At 40.7% G+C, this 17,821-nt stretch overlaps 1 protein-coding gene across 1 annotated transcript in view; it reads left to right on the forward strand.

Moving 5' to 3' along the window:
• Positions 1-17,533, forward strand: part of SLC9A4 (solute carrier family 9 member A4) — a 53,585-nt gene extending 36,052 nt beyond the window's left edge. The window contains exons 9-12 of the mRNA XM_012740457.2: positions 6,315-6,411; positions 10,872-11,003; positions 11,533-11,620; positions 17,120-17,533. Of these exons, the coding sequence (XP_012595911.2) occupies positions 6,315-6,411; positions 10,872-11,003; positions 11,533-11,620; positions 17,120-17,475 (673 nt within the window). The 3' untranslated portion in view covers positions 17,476-17,533. The remainder of the gene's footprint in view (positions 1-6,314; positions 6,412-10,871; positions 11,004-11,532; positions 11,621-17,119) is intronic.
• The last annotated feature ends 288 nt before the right edge of the window (positions 17,534-17,821 follow it).

The raw sequence follows: 17,821 nt of genomic DNA on the forward strand, positions 1-17,821 counted from the left end.
TGACCTAGGCTCAACATGTTTCATCTCATTTCTGAAAATTACTTTCTAGCAAAAGTTTCCTACTTAAGAGTTTGTGTCACCTTTCTTTGGGAAGGAGGCGGAAGATAATGTATAGAATTGCAGCACGTTTTACAAGACTTTCTCACTCTCCTCCTGACTAGAAATCTCTACCCTTTAACCCTTGTTCATGTGATTCTGCCCTTTCTACCACTGTGTTTCTTCCCATAAGTCATTTCTCTTCCACGTTTATATGAGAGATGAGTTGGCTTTCTGAGATGCTAACTTGGATTTGGGCATAAGTGAAGGTAAAAGAGGTGTGCTACTTGGTGGGCTATTTAAAGAGAAAGCTGTGTTTGTAATTGCATCTAAGGCAAATGTCTATGTCAGATAGTGAGATTTGCCTTAAGTCTGTGTGAGACCAGCTTGGAATAGGGGCAGGGAGTCGCCTGGCTTCTCCAGGAACAGAGGATCACGGGGAGTTGGTGTGGAGACGAGACATAGGGAAGGTTTATACCAGTATATAAATCTATCATTACAAGATGGTTTTCTGTGAAACATGTCATGTTTGTTGGAGCATCTGGTAACCAATTATCCCAGGAGCTGACTAAATATATTTTTTTCTGTCTCATTTCTTTCTTTTTTTTCTCTCCTTTTTGAGTTTTCTTTTTAATTGGCAAATAATATTTGTACATATTCATAGGGTATATGATGATGTTTCAATACATATAATGTATAGTGATTAGATCAGGGTAATTAGCATATCCATCATCTCAAACGTTTACCATTTCTTTGTGTGGGGAACATTCAATATTTGAAACTATATATTACTGTTAGCTATAGTCATCCTACAGTGATATTAAAGCTGTTTGAACTCCGACACTCAAAAAGAGCCCCTTCAATGTCAAAAGAATTAATGCACCTCCCAAAGATGCCCAGTTCTTTTCCAAGAATTCTTTATAAATTGGGAAAATTAATCACAACATATATTTAGAATAAGGAGCACAGTTTCTTTCCATCCTGTTGCCTTCAGCCGCTGAAGACACTTGATCATGAGCTTCAATTATGTCCTCACATTTGAAAAGCAAGTTAAGAGAAGAGCTAAGAATAGGTAGCAACAAAATTGTCACTATTGCCTGAGTGTTATTTCTCAGATAACGCCTTCCTCCCTTACCTGCTAATGAATCAGAGACACCCTAGCCTTTCTTACATGGCCTGGGAAAATCTTAACTAGCATCCCTGAGGGTAGCTCCATGTGAACAAAACTCTCTCTGTCTTATTTTTCAGTGAGATTGTTTCTGTGGTTGGTTTGTTTTGGTGCTGCCCATTACATGGCTGTAAGGAAGCTTCTGATACTAAAATAGGAAAATGTTAACAGGTATATATTGGCAATGCCCCGCTGGGCCACCATGGAGCCCCAGGCAAAAGGAGACATCGGGAATACTGAGCCTATTTTCATTTAAGATGTTGATTTCTTATATTAGCCTTTGTTTTCTAAAAAAATGCATTCAAATCTTACTTATCTCAGTTACTGAGCTTTTCGGCACCCCCTTGCATTTTGCACCTTAGATCCAGTCTTGTTTATTAGGCATCTACTATGTGCATATGTGCCAAGCCCTGAGAAGCAGACACAGGCCCTGCCCTCATGGACACCATCCTTTAGTAGGATCATGACATTCATAAAAAGGGTCACACAAACATATAACCATCAAGAATAGGGAGCTATTTGAGTGTAGGAGAGGAACACCTTGTGTCGTCTCCCCGCATTTGAGCTGCTCACTGAAGGATGAATTCCAGTTAATGCAGTGGAAGGGCTTGGACACCTCCAGGCAGTTTAGATCATTAGAAACTTCCTCAGTTGCCTTGCTCACTAGTTATGCAAGCAAGCACTTGGTCTAGGAATGTAGGGGCGCTTATCTTAAATGAGAATCAGTCTGTCAAGCGGTAAAGCATATTTCGAATCTCTGTATTCTGTTGCCCCAACCATAAGTAATTGCCCCAATTGCTGACCTGAACTCAAGGCAATTTTTAAATCAGCTTTATTTGGAGGGGCCACCAGTTGAGTCAATGATTTCTTTAGACATTGATTCAAGATTGGTAAGACAGTCTTCTTAGGTAAGAGAGATTTTTTTTTCCTTCTTATACCCTAAACCAGTTAGTTAACTGGGGTGGGAGATGAGATTTTTTAAAGCTGATATTTAATGCAAGTTTAGTATTTCAATTGCGTTTATTTGATCTCATCAGAAATCTGGAGGATGTCAAGCAAAAAGGAATTCCTCTCCTAAGATCAAAGCAGCTAATTTCTTCAAAAACAAACCTTCATACAATAATAGGAAAAAGAAGTGTGTACTCAACTCGCTTTTTATTATTCTGTATTAGATAACGACAAAATGCACATATATTTTTTTCTTTAGAAGTTTAAGCAATTGTTCTAGAAAAGGTTTAGATTTCCAAATTCTGTGACCTTCAGGAGAATGCTACCACCAGAATTGTCTATGGAATTATCTATACAGTCCCCAACCTTTTTGGCACCAGGGACCATTTTCGTAGAAGACAATTTTTCCACGGATGGGGGTGGAGGGTGAGGGAATGGATGTTTTAGGGATGATTCAAGCACAATACATTTATTGTGCATTTTATTTCTATTATTATTTCATTGTAATATATAATGAAATAATTATACAACTCACCCTAGTTTGCGGACCCCTGATCTATAGCACAATTCAGTGATGTTGATTCTATGAAATTCTATTGCTTTTACATACATTACCTTATTGGAAGTTCAAAACAACCCTATGCAAGAGGGAGAATGTGCATTTTGATTATTATTTCAAATATGAAACAGCTTGTCTCACCAATGAGTGGTAAGCTGTTACAGATTATCAGAGGATAGAAGCTCAAACTGATTAAAAATGTTGAAGCATTAAAAATATTTTGATTAATATTAGAGAGATATTAAAATATTTATAAGTTTATGGGTATAACAAACTACAACTATACAACCTCAAAATATTATACTTTAAAACTCCCAAATGAATTTAGCATGTCATTTACTTTTTTATTTTTTTACAAAAGCATAGAATAACTTCATATTAGCTTAAGAATTTTTTAATTGATCAAATACTGGCAGGTATAAATTCACATTTCTGCATTTTCACACAGAAACACAGAAGACAGGGATGCATTTTTTGGGGAAGGAGGGACAGGGTTTTTGGTCTGTCACTTGGGCTGGAGTGCAGTGACATCATCATAGCTCACTGCAACCTCAAACTCTTGGGCTTCAGTGATCCTCCTGCCTCAGCCTCCTGAGTAGCTGGGACTATGGGCATGTGCCACCATGCCTGGCTAATTTTTCTATTTTTTTGTAGGAACAGAGTCTGGCTATGTTGCCTAGGCTGGTCTCAAACTCCCAGCCTCAGGCGGTCCTCCCACCTTGGCCTCCCTAAGAGTTAAGTTTACAAGTGAGAGTCACTGTGCCAGACACCTGGGAAGCATATTCTGATGCCATTTTTCACTTCCCTAATGGAACATTGTACAGTGGGGTGCAGGGCCATCTTCTTAGCCACTTGTCGTTTATTCTAAATGTTGGTCATGTTGGTAACCTCTGTAACAGATGCAAGGCGGCCACACACACACACACACAGAGCAGCAGCGTGTGCACCATGGGGAAGCCTCGCAGTCATCTCAGCATACTCTTCCTGCTGACGTCAGGTCTAATCTATTAATAGTAAAAGAAAATGGATTCTTCTAAATGAATCAGCATATAATATTTCATCCTTTGGGAAATCATACTATAACATGATTTTTACATTATAATAGCATCTGATCAAAAAAAAAGAGGGGAGATGAAGAGTGGGTACAAATCTACACTTAGAATAAATAGGACCTAGTGTTCAATAGCACAGTAGGGTAACTCTAATTATCATTAATTGATTGTACATTTCAAAATAGCTAGAAGGGAATGATTTGAATGTTTCTAGTGTAACGAAAAGATAAATGTTTAAGATGATGGATATCCAGATTACTCTGATTGGACTATATGAATGTATCAAATTATCATATATACCCCCAAATATCTGTATCAATAAAAATAGAGTTATAAAAGATATGAACCTTTTATTCAAACATATTTAGATTCATATTTTCCCAGTTTGATTTTTGTAGACATGAATCATCACAGAACTTGTACCGTTTCTACATATTTTCATTTGAAAAAAATAGCTAATCTTCTCTGTATCATTCAAATTTTAGTATTTGTGCTGCTGAAGCAAGCACAACAGAACTTTCTTTTAACATAACGGAGATGTCCTTTATGGATAACGAATGAATGTTCCAATGACAAGAGCCTTTCAGTGAATAATTTGACTCTTTCGGTGTAGAGATTATCACCCATTCAGTTTTCTAAGGATTGTATATTTCCTGTGCTTGTGATATGAGCATTTCTGGGATATTTTGCTCATGAAGTGGCACGAAGAAAACTTCAGATATCACCTTGCCCGGGTTAGTCATGCCTCTGCGTCATTTTATAGCTGCTGCCTCTTAGTATGTGGCTCATTGGGACGCAATGCCCTGGGCACCTGTAGCTCTCATTCTAGCCCACAGCCTAGATGGACGTTAATAAAGTCTGGTCTTTCCCAAAGCAATCAATTATAAAGGGGGAAGAGTACCAAGTTATATCTGCTGCTGTATGAAGTTTAACTTCACCATTTCCTTTATCAATGGTTTTTCCTATCTGATTGTTTTATTATGAACACAGTAAATGGAACTGTTTGACTAGTTGTTGTTTCTGCTTAGCAATACATCACACCTACCATACTCAAAAACCGTGTTCAAACTGTAGGGGAGTGTGCAGACATATCTAACTGAAAGAATTTTATTTGAAGGACATTTAAACAGGTTGAAACGCTCTGATAGTAATGTTGAATCACCAAGGATAGTAAGTAAATATCAATAATTGAAGTTACATTTGCAGCTTTAAGATATGAAAACTCTGATGCCAATAAGTTTGTAGAAAGGACATTCATCGGTCAACAGATAGGATTGCTAAATAAAATCCTGGCGTACTGTGGTATCTAGTAACCAAGTTCTTTAAAATCTTTTGCCATTCGTTACATTACTTTCAAAATGTCCTTGCTATTTATGGCTATATTGCTCCAAATATCTAGAAAAATACTTAAAAGTTGGCCTGTATTGAAACTAACAATTACTCATCTCTGTGATTAATTATCTTAAGGCCGTATGCAAACAGATATCAAAGGCTTCAGTGCCCTCACTCATTCAGAAGAGCTGCAGGTAGAAAAAACAAGCAAACAGAAAACCCCTTTAGGGGTTATACCGAGATGTTAAGGAAGTTGACTGTATTAAAAGGGGGAGTTAAATTTATTTTAGTTCTCTCATTTTTTTTGTTGTTTTTATGTTCTACAGGGAATATATATTTATTCTCGTAATAAAATGATTTTAAGAGTTACTGCTATTAGATTGTAATCAAATACATTTGTCACATGAGAATTCTTCCCATAGCAGTGTCATAGCTTTGAAATCCCCAGAGGACAATTGTGCATTGACTGCTAACCTGGGCATGCATACCCTGGTTTTTTATCCCTTCCAGGGGCAGAAGGGTTCATGGTGTCCAGTGTCTCAGAGCTAGGCTGACTATTGTGGCGTAAATGGTCTAACTCCACTTGCAAAATGTGATTCTAGTTTCTTAGATTATTCTTTGCTAAAGATAAAAATCCCTAACGGTACGATTCCAAGATAAATGTACTCATGAAACTTTAATATTGTGTTAGACCAGTGCTACTCAAAATGTGGAATGCGGATGGAATTGGTCTGTGACCTGTTTACCATCCATCCTCAATGAGACAGATAAGTGCAGAACTATTAGAGTTAGCCTTTGACTGAGTAACTTTGTTTATGTTGCATTTAACAGTAAAATATTTGGATTGCATTGTATGGTATTATTTTCTAATAATTGATTTTTATTTGATTTTACAAACATGTCAATTTCTAACAGACTTGAAGAAAAATTAATGTTTTTGTCACCACCTTAAACATTTATTTTTTTAAAAAAATGGGTTAGAATGATTGCCACATCAAAACTACAAGCAAAGGAAAATTATTTTAAAAACTTGAAGTCAAGACACATGTTCTAACATTTCAAATCAACTTACCAAAACAATAGGAACATTTGTGTAAAAAGAGGTTCCTGGAATTTAGGGTTCCCACTTGTATGGGGCAAGGCCCACTGATAGTTCCGTGGCACCTCTTGCAAGATGGAAGAATAACGCTTGGCTTTATTTATTTAATGATGTTTCCAGGGCGCAGAGGATACAAAGAACCAAAAGGCTTTCCCCTGAAGATGTGGAGTCTATGAGGGACATTCTGACGCGAAACATGTACCAAGTTCGACAAAGGGTATGTATAAGCCATCTGCTTCGTCCCTATTGCCTGTCTTGGAAACAGCCCTACAGGAATCTGCTCTAGTTTGCCCTATCTTCTCCAAAGCAGCCTCCTGCTGAACATTTTCTCTCTGCTTAGTTTGGAGGACAGAAAGTTAATTGTCATGGTTCTGATGCCAAATTGGCATGTGTGGCATAAAAAGAGATGCAAACCCAGTTGTCGTCTCTAGGGGGCAGGCTGCCCTAGCCCTGCAGCCGGTGCTTTGCAGAAGCAGCAGGTCGCCCTGCACCACAGCTCCTCCCCCACAGAACAAAGATGGCACCTGGACACTTGTCACAGTGGAGTTGTCTCAGTTGTATTGACTGTAACAAAGATTAGAAAATTGAGATACTTTAGGTTAGAATATTAAAGACTATAATGCTGAGAACCTGAATAAAATGAGACACCTTATTTCTCAGTTTTGAAAATAGGTATGGAATCTATACTGGTCCTTGGGGACTAGTCCTAAGTGTGTACCAAGAACATTTTGGGATGCAATTGATGAATCTTTCTGAAGATTTGACTTAGCTAAATGATATTTAAACTTGTGTCATCGAATTAGAGGTTTTTTTCCAGTTTGAGGATTCGATTGTTCATCCTAATTCTTTGGTATGATTATGAGTGAATTTATTGTGAGGGCCTTTGTTTTTGTGGCTGTTAGTTAAGTTAGTGATGTTAGGTTAGTGATGTTGGTTATCTAACTTGTTCAAGGTTACAAAACAAATCCAAGTTAAGAACACAGATCTTCCGACCACATACCCAGGGCTCTTTCCAGGACTCCAGACTTATATAATCCAGTGAAAGCGAATGGTTTTGGCTTCCTGTTTCAGAAAGGTTAGTGATTAAGGGGCATGCTGTCGAAAGGCTGTGCACCAGCTGAAGGACTATATAGGTCAGCATCAATCATAGCATGCTTAGAGTAAATTCCATGGTGTTCGAATCATTCCAAGTGAAACTGTTTCAGTAAGACTATCACATCCTGCCTGAAATAAACAGATAAGAACTTCCTGGTTCCAAGAATGTGGCTGGCCTAGTGAGGGCCAGGGCCCCATAGTTACCTGGTATTCAGCTGTTTCCCTATGCTGATGAAGGTCGAGTTTAGGGAAAGGTCCAGAAAGGGAGCAAATATCCTAGGACTCCAATCCAGTCTAAAATAAGGTCAACTGCTCATCTTTTTTTCTTTTTTTTCATTAGCTGCAGGCTTCCAGATATTCTCCTTTCTTCTTTGTTTATAAGTGGCACACTCATTCTGCCTTCCTGAGGTCTCCTTTCTGGGCTCTGCAGTCTCTCTCTTACTCGTTGTCCCCAGATCTGAGCATGTGGACCTCTTTTCATTGAGGGGATTTGTTGCTCAGCACTATGGGGGTCAAATGGGGAGAACATAATTAATGAACAGAGGGTGTTTGCGAGTCTGTAAAGTGGCTCTTTGCCTCCACTTTGGCTACGGTGAGGGTGAAGCTCACCAGTCCTACCCCTCCTGCCCTTGCTTGCTTCCTAACCCAGCTTTGCAAAGGTCATGAGGCTCCTTACTCCCACCACGATCCTCTTGCTCTATTGATTGAAAAGTCATCCTGAAAATGCAACTCAGGACAGCTATAGATCTTTCTATTTCCAGTGGACAATCTACACTTTTGAGGAATGTCAAAAGGGGTGTGTATCCACTATCCAGGGCACTCTGACCTGGGTGGCAGGTGCAGGCCTGGTGGTTGGGGCATTTCTCACTGACCACGTCTAGGAAGAGGCCACCTTGGGTGTCAGGAGTCATTTCAGGGCAGGGCAGGGCAGGATGACTGCAGGGTTTGGCTCTGGTGATCCTAATACACGGTTGATCTGAAACTGCTGGGTCTGTTGGCTCTGGGAGCACTCCAGCCACTCCTGTTTGAAGTCCTGCCCCTTCGCACACCCAGGACAGAATCTTCACCCAGAAGTTCCCAGTGGGACAAGCACAGACGAAGCTCTCTGGAACACAGAGGGGATAGAAATTGAGAAACGTTCTTTCTAAACTTACAAGATAAGAAACTGGCCTGGGCCCAGACTCTCAGGATAGGTCACAGATTGATGGGCAGTTCCTGGGGTGGCCTAAGTGATAAAATCACCTGCAGAATTTCTACATGATTTCAAAGGAGGAAAGCAATTTATCCAATTTCAGTTCCTTTCAGTAAATAGCAAATGAACATCTAGACTGGGCCACACATCAGGAGTACTGCGCTGAGTACCACAAAGTTCTTGCTCCCACAGGCTTAGGGTGCAGTGGGAAACACAAGCTTTAAGCAATAACCAACTCTTTCACTAAAGGGCACAAATGAAGGGGAAAAAGGGAAAGGATTTGCATATATATTGCATGCCTAGAAGCTTCTATCCTCCCTGCAGGCAGGCAAAATAGAGAAGCGCGTTGGTTATGAGATGTGGGGTGAAACAGAAGACCAGTGTCCAAGTGTTCCTTAAAGTACAGCCGCCCCCCAAGTCTAGGTGTAGGAAATTCCTACTAGCAATACATTGTATGTACACACACGCATATACACATAGATGTGCACATACATGCATACACACACACATGGAATTCAGTTTTACATGACTTTAACATTGATAAAAAATTATAAAAGTTTATCTCCATATTCTTGATTCTTAATTGTTAATTTTTTGTGATAGTATCAATTATCATTTTTAATATTGCAATGCATAAAATGCACTTAGTTTAAGGTCTGTCAATAATGATGAGAGATAAGAATCCATACTTCAAACTGCCTTCAAAATTCAATTTTTAGGTCCAAATTCTTGTCAGATTACTTAATTTGTCAAAAGTGGATTGATAAAGAGCTCTTCTTAGGAAAAGGAAAAAGTCAACTTTGCTGCTTCCTCATTGTTCCCTTGGCCTTATGCCTTATGGCTTCTTTATGGACCTACTCTTAGACAACTATGTATTTTGTGAGGTTTCATGTAGTTAATAGAGCATGCCAACCACAAATCGTCTTAACTGGACACATATACACTAGAACACAGGCAGTAAGCTGAAAGCCACTGAAACCAATGAGAACACCATTGTCAACCCCACCTTGACCATCAATGGACCAAGTCAGGGCCCATCATAAATCCATAGATTAAGTACTAGTAAAGCCTGATCTCTTTTGTACTTTTTGGATAAAAATCAATAGAAATAGAAGTATTAGTATTTTCTTTACTCACCCCGTGGATCCTCTCGTGGCATCCCTTGGAGTGTGCACGAGAAAAGAAAGAAAAGAAAAATGCCTTGAAGTGTGCACATCCCACCTAAGAGATTCAAAGCCTGGAAGATGGAGTCTGCTCCTTACAGGTTGCCCACAGCCTGGCCCCGGGCTCTCCTTGCCCCACTGGGCACCCCTCTTACCACACTTTTAAAAAAGTACATCCTTGGTTTTCCCATGGTCACACACACATTCCCGGCTCTTTTGCACTGTCCCTTCCTACAACCTCAAGTCGGGGAACAGCTTTGTGTCTTACCCCCATATTCCCTTCTCCTGGGACTTACACCCAGGATAAGACCCACTCATCTTGCACGACTCAGCTCAGTGCAATGAGCCTGTCCCATCCAAGACAGGATGAATTGGCCTTAGTCTGTGTTCTGCAATTCCCTGGTGACCCCAAAATCTCATTACTTACCCAGGCACATAACCTTATACCCTTATTTGGTTGACACCCCCAGGAGACTATAAGCCTTTTGAAGACCAGAATTCTAATTTTTTCCTTGTTTAATCCTGCGCCTGCCATAGCACCTGGCACACAAAACATTTGCTCTACTGCAGTCGAGCTCAGTGGCGCTGCCAGTCCCTATCAGAGCGTCCGTCACCCAGGAGAAAGGGCACCTGCGGCACCTCTCCCATCACCCAGCAGGACTTGTGGTTTGTCAGAGTGCAGCGTGTCACCTACTGACCCGGGGAAAGCAGGGCGCTCACTGGTGAACCTCGGGTGAGCAGCAAGACGAAGAAGAGATTCTAGTTAAGCCCTTTGTCATCTGAAGACTGACCCATGCTGCCTTATGGTCCAGGATGAGTTTTCACTGGCCTGGGATAAGGACAAGGAAGACATTTGTCATAAAGCTAAATTGGTTCAATTTGAAGGACTGTCTCATTAAATCCAAATGCCCAGGAACCACTGGTGTGGCATAAAAATCCTGACCTGGGAAAGAAAGTGTAGACATGGAGCAGGCCAAGTCTGCGGGTACCTGGAGGGAACCTCTGCAAGGACAATAGAGCAGAGGGCGCAGGCTCCAGACACAGCTCTGCCCTGAGAGCCGAGACCTCAGGTCACAGATTTTCTTCTCGGGGCCTGAGGTTTGCAAACGCTCCGCCGAGCTCCAGGGTGCCTGCCTGCTCCAGCAGTGTTGAGTTCGTGATGTTTCCACAGCTGGAGAAGCCCTCGAGAGAAGCCCTCGTGCATTTGACATTCCGTTCTCTCCGCAGACCCTGTCCTACAACAAATACAGCCTCAAACCCCAAACAAGTGAGAAGCAGGCTAAAGAGATTCTGATCCGCCGCCAAAACACCTTGCGGGAGAGCATGAGGAAAGGCCACAGCCTGCCCTGGGGAAAGCCGGTATGCGGGGGACTGTGGGCGTGGATGGCACATTCCTTCAGTGTGCAAAGGTGTGTCACCTGGGAACTGAGTCTGTCCCCGTGCAGGGTCTCCTCAGGTGAATGGCCATCAATATTTAAACAAATAAAACCCTAGCTTTGTTGCTGGGGAGGTACAAAGGCAAGAGCATGCTGGATACCAAGGCACCTCCTTTTCTGGGCCCTTCCCTGGCAGAGGTGTCTGCCCACGGGCTGCTGCCCTTAGCAGGGTCAGGGACTGCTGCTCGCCCGCTGGCATGTCAGCTCCCCCAGCCTCATTGGGGCTGTGGGAGTAACTTGGAGAGGTTAATAATGGGCATTTTATCAGGAGAGGGAAAAGAAATACACATTAAAGACTGAAGGGTTCTGCTTTCTTGAAGCAGAAGTAACTGAGAGCCAGTTATCCAAACAAGGAGCTGCAATGTAGAGCTGTGTTCTTCACTGTATTTGCCATGGGTGGCTCTTACTTGCAGTAGCTCATTCTGCTTTTTATTTCTATTTGCTACTTACAGGCTGGCGCCAAAAACATCCGCTACCTCTCCTTTCCCTACAGCAACCCTCCCTCTGCAGGAAGAGACGCGAGGGCTGCCGAGTCCACAGGTAACCACGTGCTGGCCGCTCTGATTCTTGTCATGTAAAGAGTCAGACGGCAAATATTAGGGGGTTTGTGGGCCCTAGGGTCATATAAATAATATTATGTAGGTTACTTATATGACCAGCAAAAGAAGAAAATGACTTCTTTTATGGATGAAATTTATTTATGGACATTGAAATTTGAATTCCATATAATTTTTACTTGTCATGAAATATTATCCTTTTTTAACTTTTTCAGCCATTTAAAAATGTACCATTTGTAGCTCTCAGGCCATACAGAAAGAGGCAGCAGGCCAGATATGGGCAGATATGGTCATAATTTGCTGACCCCTGTCTTGAAGAAATGTAATAAAAGGGACACTTTATTGAAGATGTGGTATTCGCCCACAGTTTAAATATGAGCAGAATTCTCCAAAGTTGGTTAAATTTTACTAAAATGATTTTATCAAATTTACCGATTAAATTTTTCCCATTTAGTGTTTAATTCTTAAGTAGGATTCTTAGAATTATTGAAACTGCTTATTCTAATAAAAGCCAACTTACTATTTTTAAAGTATGTGTACAAAATGACTTTCTATTAAAAAAAGGTGACATGTAATATATACAATATGCCATAACATCTCTTTGATTTTCCTAATTTTTCAAGTTTTAAAATTACATTGGAAATTCAAGTAAACTAAACCATAGGATTTTATAATTAAATCTTTAAAGGGTAAATGTAACTATTCTTTAAAATGAAACTTTTTTCTGATTTAAAGACATGTTTGATGCAAAAGTAAACTCAATCTGTAGAGAAAAGCATGAAAAAGAAATTTTAAAGCACATGAAACCCCAATACCCAGATAAAATCTCAAACTCCATAGGCCATTTTGGTAAGCATCCTTCTATAATTCTTTTCATACCTGCCTAACCTGTACATTACCCATACCTGATAACCCTCCCAGAAAATCACAAAAACAGCATCATATTATACATAAAATCAAAGTATATTCATTATTTTTTAATTTTTATAAATTGCTTAGTTCATTCAACAATGTCATAGATTTCCCTGGCAATAGATATGGCTCTAATACTCATTTTAATGACTGAATAATAGTCAATTATATAGAATTACCATGGCTTATTTAGCTAATTCCTAATTAATAACTACTAAGGTATTTTTACTTTTTAATAAAAATAAGCAATGATATGTAGTAAGCACCCCTAGATCACCTGTGATCGATTTTTGTACAAATAACCAATTATTTGCTAAGTATATTTTCCCGGAAGTGAAATTTTGAGGTCAAAAATCACATATATGTAAATTTTTACCTATATTGCCAAAATACCATCTGTAAAAGTTATCCCAGAAATTTACAGTCACATCGATAGTCTGTAAGAATGGTCTTTTCCCAAAATGTTTACCATTTCTGAGCTGTTGTCAAAGTTTTGAGTAATCTATGATATGATAGCACAAAATTTATATACCCGTTTCATTTTCATATGAATCTCTTTTATTTTTAGTGAGATTGGACATCTTTCATATTTTGGAGACAATTGTATTTCTCTTGGGGAATTTTCTGTTTCTGTCTTTGCCCATTTTTTTTCTACTTGGTTGTTGATTTTCTTTAAATGAATTTGAACAACTTTATATAACAAGGATATCATCCATCCATTTCTCTCCTATTTGTTGCCAATGATTTTCCCTCAAGTTTCGCATTTATCTTTCAGTGTTCAAATATACTTGCCCTTCAGAAAATTTTTATTAAATCTGCTCTATCTTCCACAGAAAAATTAGAAAATGAGTCACCCCATTTTTTTTTCAGTGAGAACTGTAGTAGTTTAATTTGCCCATTTAAATTGCAACCCACCCAAGACTTATCTGTGCATAAGGCTGAAGATAGAGATGAACTTCAGGTTGTTTGCAAACAGCTATGCTCCTGCTCCACTAGCATTTTGTCCTCCAAGATAAAATGCCACCTTTGTTATACTAAAATCATTTATCCCGGAGAGAGTTTTGGACTCTCGATTCTATTTGTTGATCCAGTCATCAATTCCCAGAACACAATCTAGTAACCAGTATTATTCTATGTTGTCAGTGAGCTATTCCACAAACAAAAGCAAACAAAGAAACAAAACAAGAGAGTACTAGATAGACACAGGGTGAATGATATAGTAATGTTTTAAAGAAATCTTTCTGGTAAGAATAATTTGGGATACTTCTTGTTTGAGTGGATAGAAAACTAGAAAGTGTCACAGTTATTTCCTACGAGATGAGCACAAATACTGCACCACTGTGGTAGTAGGAGGTGACCACAGAGCAGCCTCACCTGAGCATTAATATACAAGTCTTAAATAAGCATTATAAATGTAATACAGCAAAACATTAAAGGAATAATACACCTTGCAAAGTGGGCTTCATGCCAGAAGGCGAGGGTTGTTTAACATTTGGAAATGTATTTACAGTATTTCCTAGGTTGCAGGATCCTATCATTTCAATAGATGTCTTCACTAAAGGGCATCTCACTCAAACTTTCCCCCAAACCCATAAAATGCCAGGAAAACCTATATCAGACCTATAGGAAGAAAAAAATAAAAATTCTACTTCTCCACACTGTTGTTTTCTCTCTGTATTGGCTATCATGTTGGTCCCTCGCACATACAATTGTACTATCTGGAGTGAGGCCAGTCACACACAAATAGGTACATACATGAACAGGGCACATGACGTTGTTAGAACAGAATCTGGAACCAAGTAGATGTGCAAGAAATATAAGTCATTGCCACTATTGAGGGGCATTAAAGACGTCTTAATATGCATAGCTATCGGTGGGTGTTCTTGGAAAGGGAGACAGCGCTTTAACGTGTCAGTTGTTTGAATTAATCTAGACTTGGAATGAAATGCTACCCAATGATTTTTTTTCTTTCAAATGTGCTTAACTGGTTCTAAATTTCATTTAGGTGAGCAAAGAGAATAGATAAATTAGAAGTCTGAGAAGGAAAAGTAATGAGCTGGCACTTGTATTACCAGTTATCCTTAAAAAGTTAAAAAAAAATTATACTAACAATCAGGGTGGATCAGGGTGAGACTGAGAGAGTTCTCAGAGTGTACTGAGGCAAAATTGATAGTAGAAATCCACCTTCTCTTCAAACCTGAAGTCTTTTTGCAGCAGGACAAGGTCAGACAATACCTGGAGGTACTCTAGGGGCGGCCACGGAGGGTCTCGTCCACAGGAAGTCCCTGGCCAAGCAGCCTGAGCCTCAGAGATGCGTCCCTTCCTAGCTCTCTCCCCTCGCCCTCCAGAGTCCGGACTTCCCTTGCTCTGCATGTCTGGGAACTCCATGCTGGTTTGGGGGACTCCACATGCCCTTCCAAGGCTCCTTTGCCTTTGGGGTCACTTGGTCTCACCTCAAACCCTTCTATGTCCGGAGGCTGCTTAAAATCCATGTGGATTGGGGGAGATGAAAAAGCTCTAGGGTTGAATGGTGGTGGAGATTGTACAACAATGTGAAAGCACATAATGCCACTGAACTGTGAGCTTATAAATAGTGAAATGAAAAGAAAATGGTTAAAATGGCAAATTTCATGTTGTGAATATGTTACCACAATTAAAAAAAAATGTGGAGGGTAGGGTTGGGGGTAGGGTTGCATGCTGGGTCTCTAGGCAGAGTGGGTTGTGTCAGGTAGTTCATCTTCGCCTGTTGCCTGTGTGTTTGGCTCTGCCCTGCCCTGAGCGGAAGCACTTTCCCTATTTCTTCTTCCACCCCAGGGTTATGCAAAAAATGACAAAGCCAGCCCCCACCCTTCCTCCTTCCACCTTCCCTCTCTCTAGCCCACTTCTCCCTCACATTTTGGGAAGATCTAGTCACTTATGTTGAGCAAAACCTTGCAGGTCATGTGCCCAAGCCTCTTCCTAGTGTTTGGTTCCCATTTTATAGCACCCCAGAAGGTGATCAGGAGACCCTGGCTAGAATGTGTCCCCTGATGGGGGAGCTCACACTCCAGATGAATTGTCCCACCAAGAGAAGGAAGAGGGTTTGAGGGCAGAAGCCCCCAGGCTGTTGTTTTCTTAGGTAGTGCTCTAAGCACCAAAAGATCAAAAGGAACTCTGGTCCCAGCCCCATCATAGAGGGAAGTCATGGGAAAAAATGGACATGTGTACTAATTAATGGTTTCTCTATTGAAAGTGGTTGATTTCTCCCTCAACTTCCAAGTTTCTCAGTCACATTTGGTCACATTTTGGAAAAACATTATTGGCCAGGATATTTTAAGATTTTTTTTGGTGTCCCACGTTCTGAACACATTTTGTCAAGTGTAAATCTCTAGGCATATTCATTCTAGCTGTGGGGTTTTCATTTTCTTTTTCTTTTCTTTTTTTTTTTTAGGAGGGAGTAGAAAGTGGAGAAAAGAACATGGCTATCAGATTTCAATATAAATGTCTGAAAATTGATAAATCCTCAGGAGAATATTTAAAAGGGAAATTAAATGTATAAGGTTAAAACTTTGAGGAAATGAGAACAAATGAGATATGTGAAATGTATTCCTTTGAAGATGTGTGCACATTGAAGCAGGGAAAAGGCAAGGCCTTAGGCCTGGGGTAAGGGTTTAGAAGGTACTAGAGCAGGCATTATGTAGACACTGACGGGTCTTCTTGTCAAGACGTGGCCCTCCACACCTGTGCATGGCATATGCAAAGGAGAAGGATTTGCAGCTGGACAGGCACTGCTCAAACTCCAGTCCTTTCTCCTCCGGCTGTGTGATATTGAACATCACTTAACCTTGTGAAGCCTCAGCCACTTTACTTACGAAGTGAGGGCCATAATTTTACTCATCTCAAAGGGCCGTTAGGAGGATTCAATGGGATGATATATGTAAAATGATTAGCACAGTGACAGGCACACAGTAAGCTCTCAATGCATGGAAGTTCCCACCGTGACCTTTGTCATCAGGTGACAGCCAGGTCTGTGCACCGGCTTCCTCCTGAAAGGAAGGCGTCCAGTCCCTTCCTGGTCTCTGCTGTGGCTCCTTTGTAACCCCGTTTCTCCAAGATTGGCTTTTTCAAAGTCAAAGAAATGAAACTCAGAGACAATGCTTTCTGGTAACAATAGATTTAAAAACAAACCCAGTGAAAACCAACCCCACGCACATATGGCCATACCATGTGACCTTCAGGTTAGCACTGGCTTTGGACAAAGCAAAGCATATTGGTGCCCTGTGGTCTATGTCTATGGCCAACTGATCCCATTTTGTAAAAAGACACTACATTACTTACCTGGGGAAAACTAGCTTGATGCACAGTTTTCCACACATTTCCATTTATTTATAACATTGCACTTATAGCGTCTGTGCTCCTGTGCTCCTTTTCCCTTGAAAAGGGAAACTCATGCTGACAAGAAAGTTGAGTGTAAGAGCTGGACCATCACAGAGAGGGCTTTGCCTCACTCCGGGTTCTTGCCATCTGGATATTGTCTTACCTCTGATCTAACGTCTTGTCTTTTGCCCTTCTTGTCATGATGTTTTCCTAGATGATGACAGCGGTGATCCAGGAGGCCCGTCCATCAAGTTCAGCACACACTCTCGGGTTTCTTCACTTCAGAAAAGACCACAGACACAAGAAGTCATCCCGATGAGGAGACTGCACAGAGGAGGGAAGACATTCAACTTCGGTTATCAGAGAAATGCAAGCCTAGAAGAGGACGTGGGAGCAGGCAGGAGGGCTGTGTTAAGGCCCAAACCACTGTTTTACACAGTGGACGAGGAGTACGAATCTGGAAGGGAGAGTGAGGAAGAGTCCTCAGCAGTTGGGTCCAGATGGACAGCGGACCACGGACACAGCCGGGAACACCACAAGTCCCACAGCTCTTTGCTCCGAAGAAAATAGCGTTACTGTTTCTGTGTTTTTCCACAGTCCGTCTCCCTATTATTGTGAAAGGAGGATTTTCAGAGTTCAGAAGAGAGCTGTTGAGTTTGCTTTTTTGGCGCTATTAGATATGTATCTACAGGAGGCCAGGAAGATTTTTCAGAAGGCTGGGAGCTGACCCGCAGGCTGTGCCATGTTCTTAGCTGGTGTATTTTTGCAGGTGAATTCCCTGTAAGTGGGAGAAACAAATCACCCCAGGAATTAGTCACTAAGAATCCCTAAGAACTTTCCATTGAGAATGATCCGTGTCATATATTGAGATACAGGTGTGACTGGTCAGTAATTCACATGGACTAGATCCATGGCA

The sequence above is a fragment of the Microcebus murinus genome, chromosome 3, assembly GCF_040939455.1.
Source record: "Microcebus murinus isolate Inina chromosome 3, M.murinus_Inina_mat1.0, whole genome shotgun sequence".
NCBI classification, from domain to species: domain Eukaryota; kingdom Metazoa; phylum Chordata; class Mammalia; order Primates; family Cheirogaleidae; genus Microcebus; species Microcebus murinus.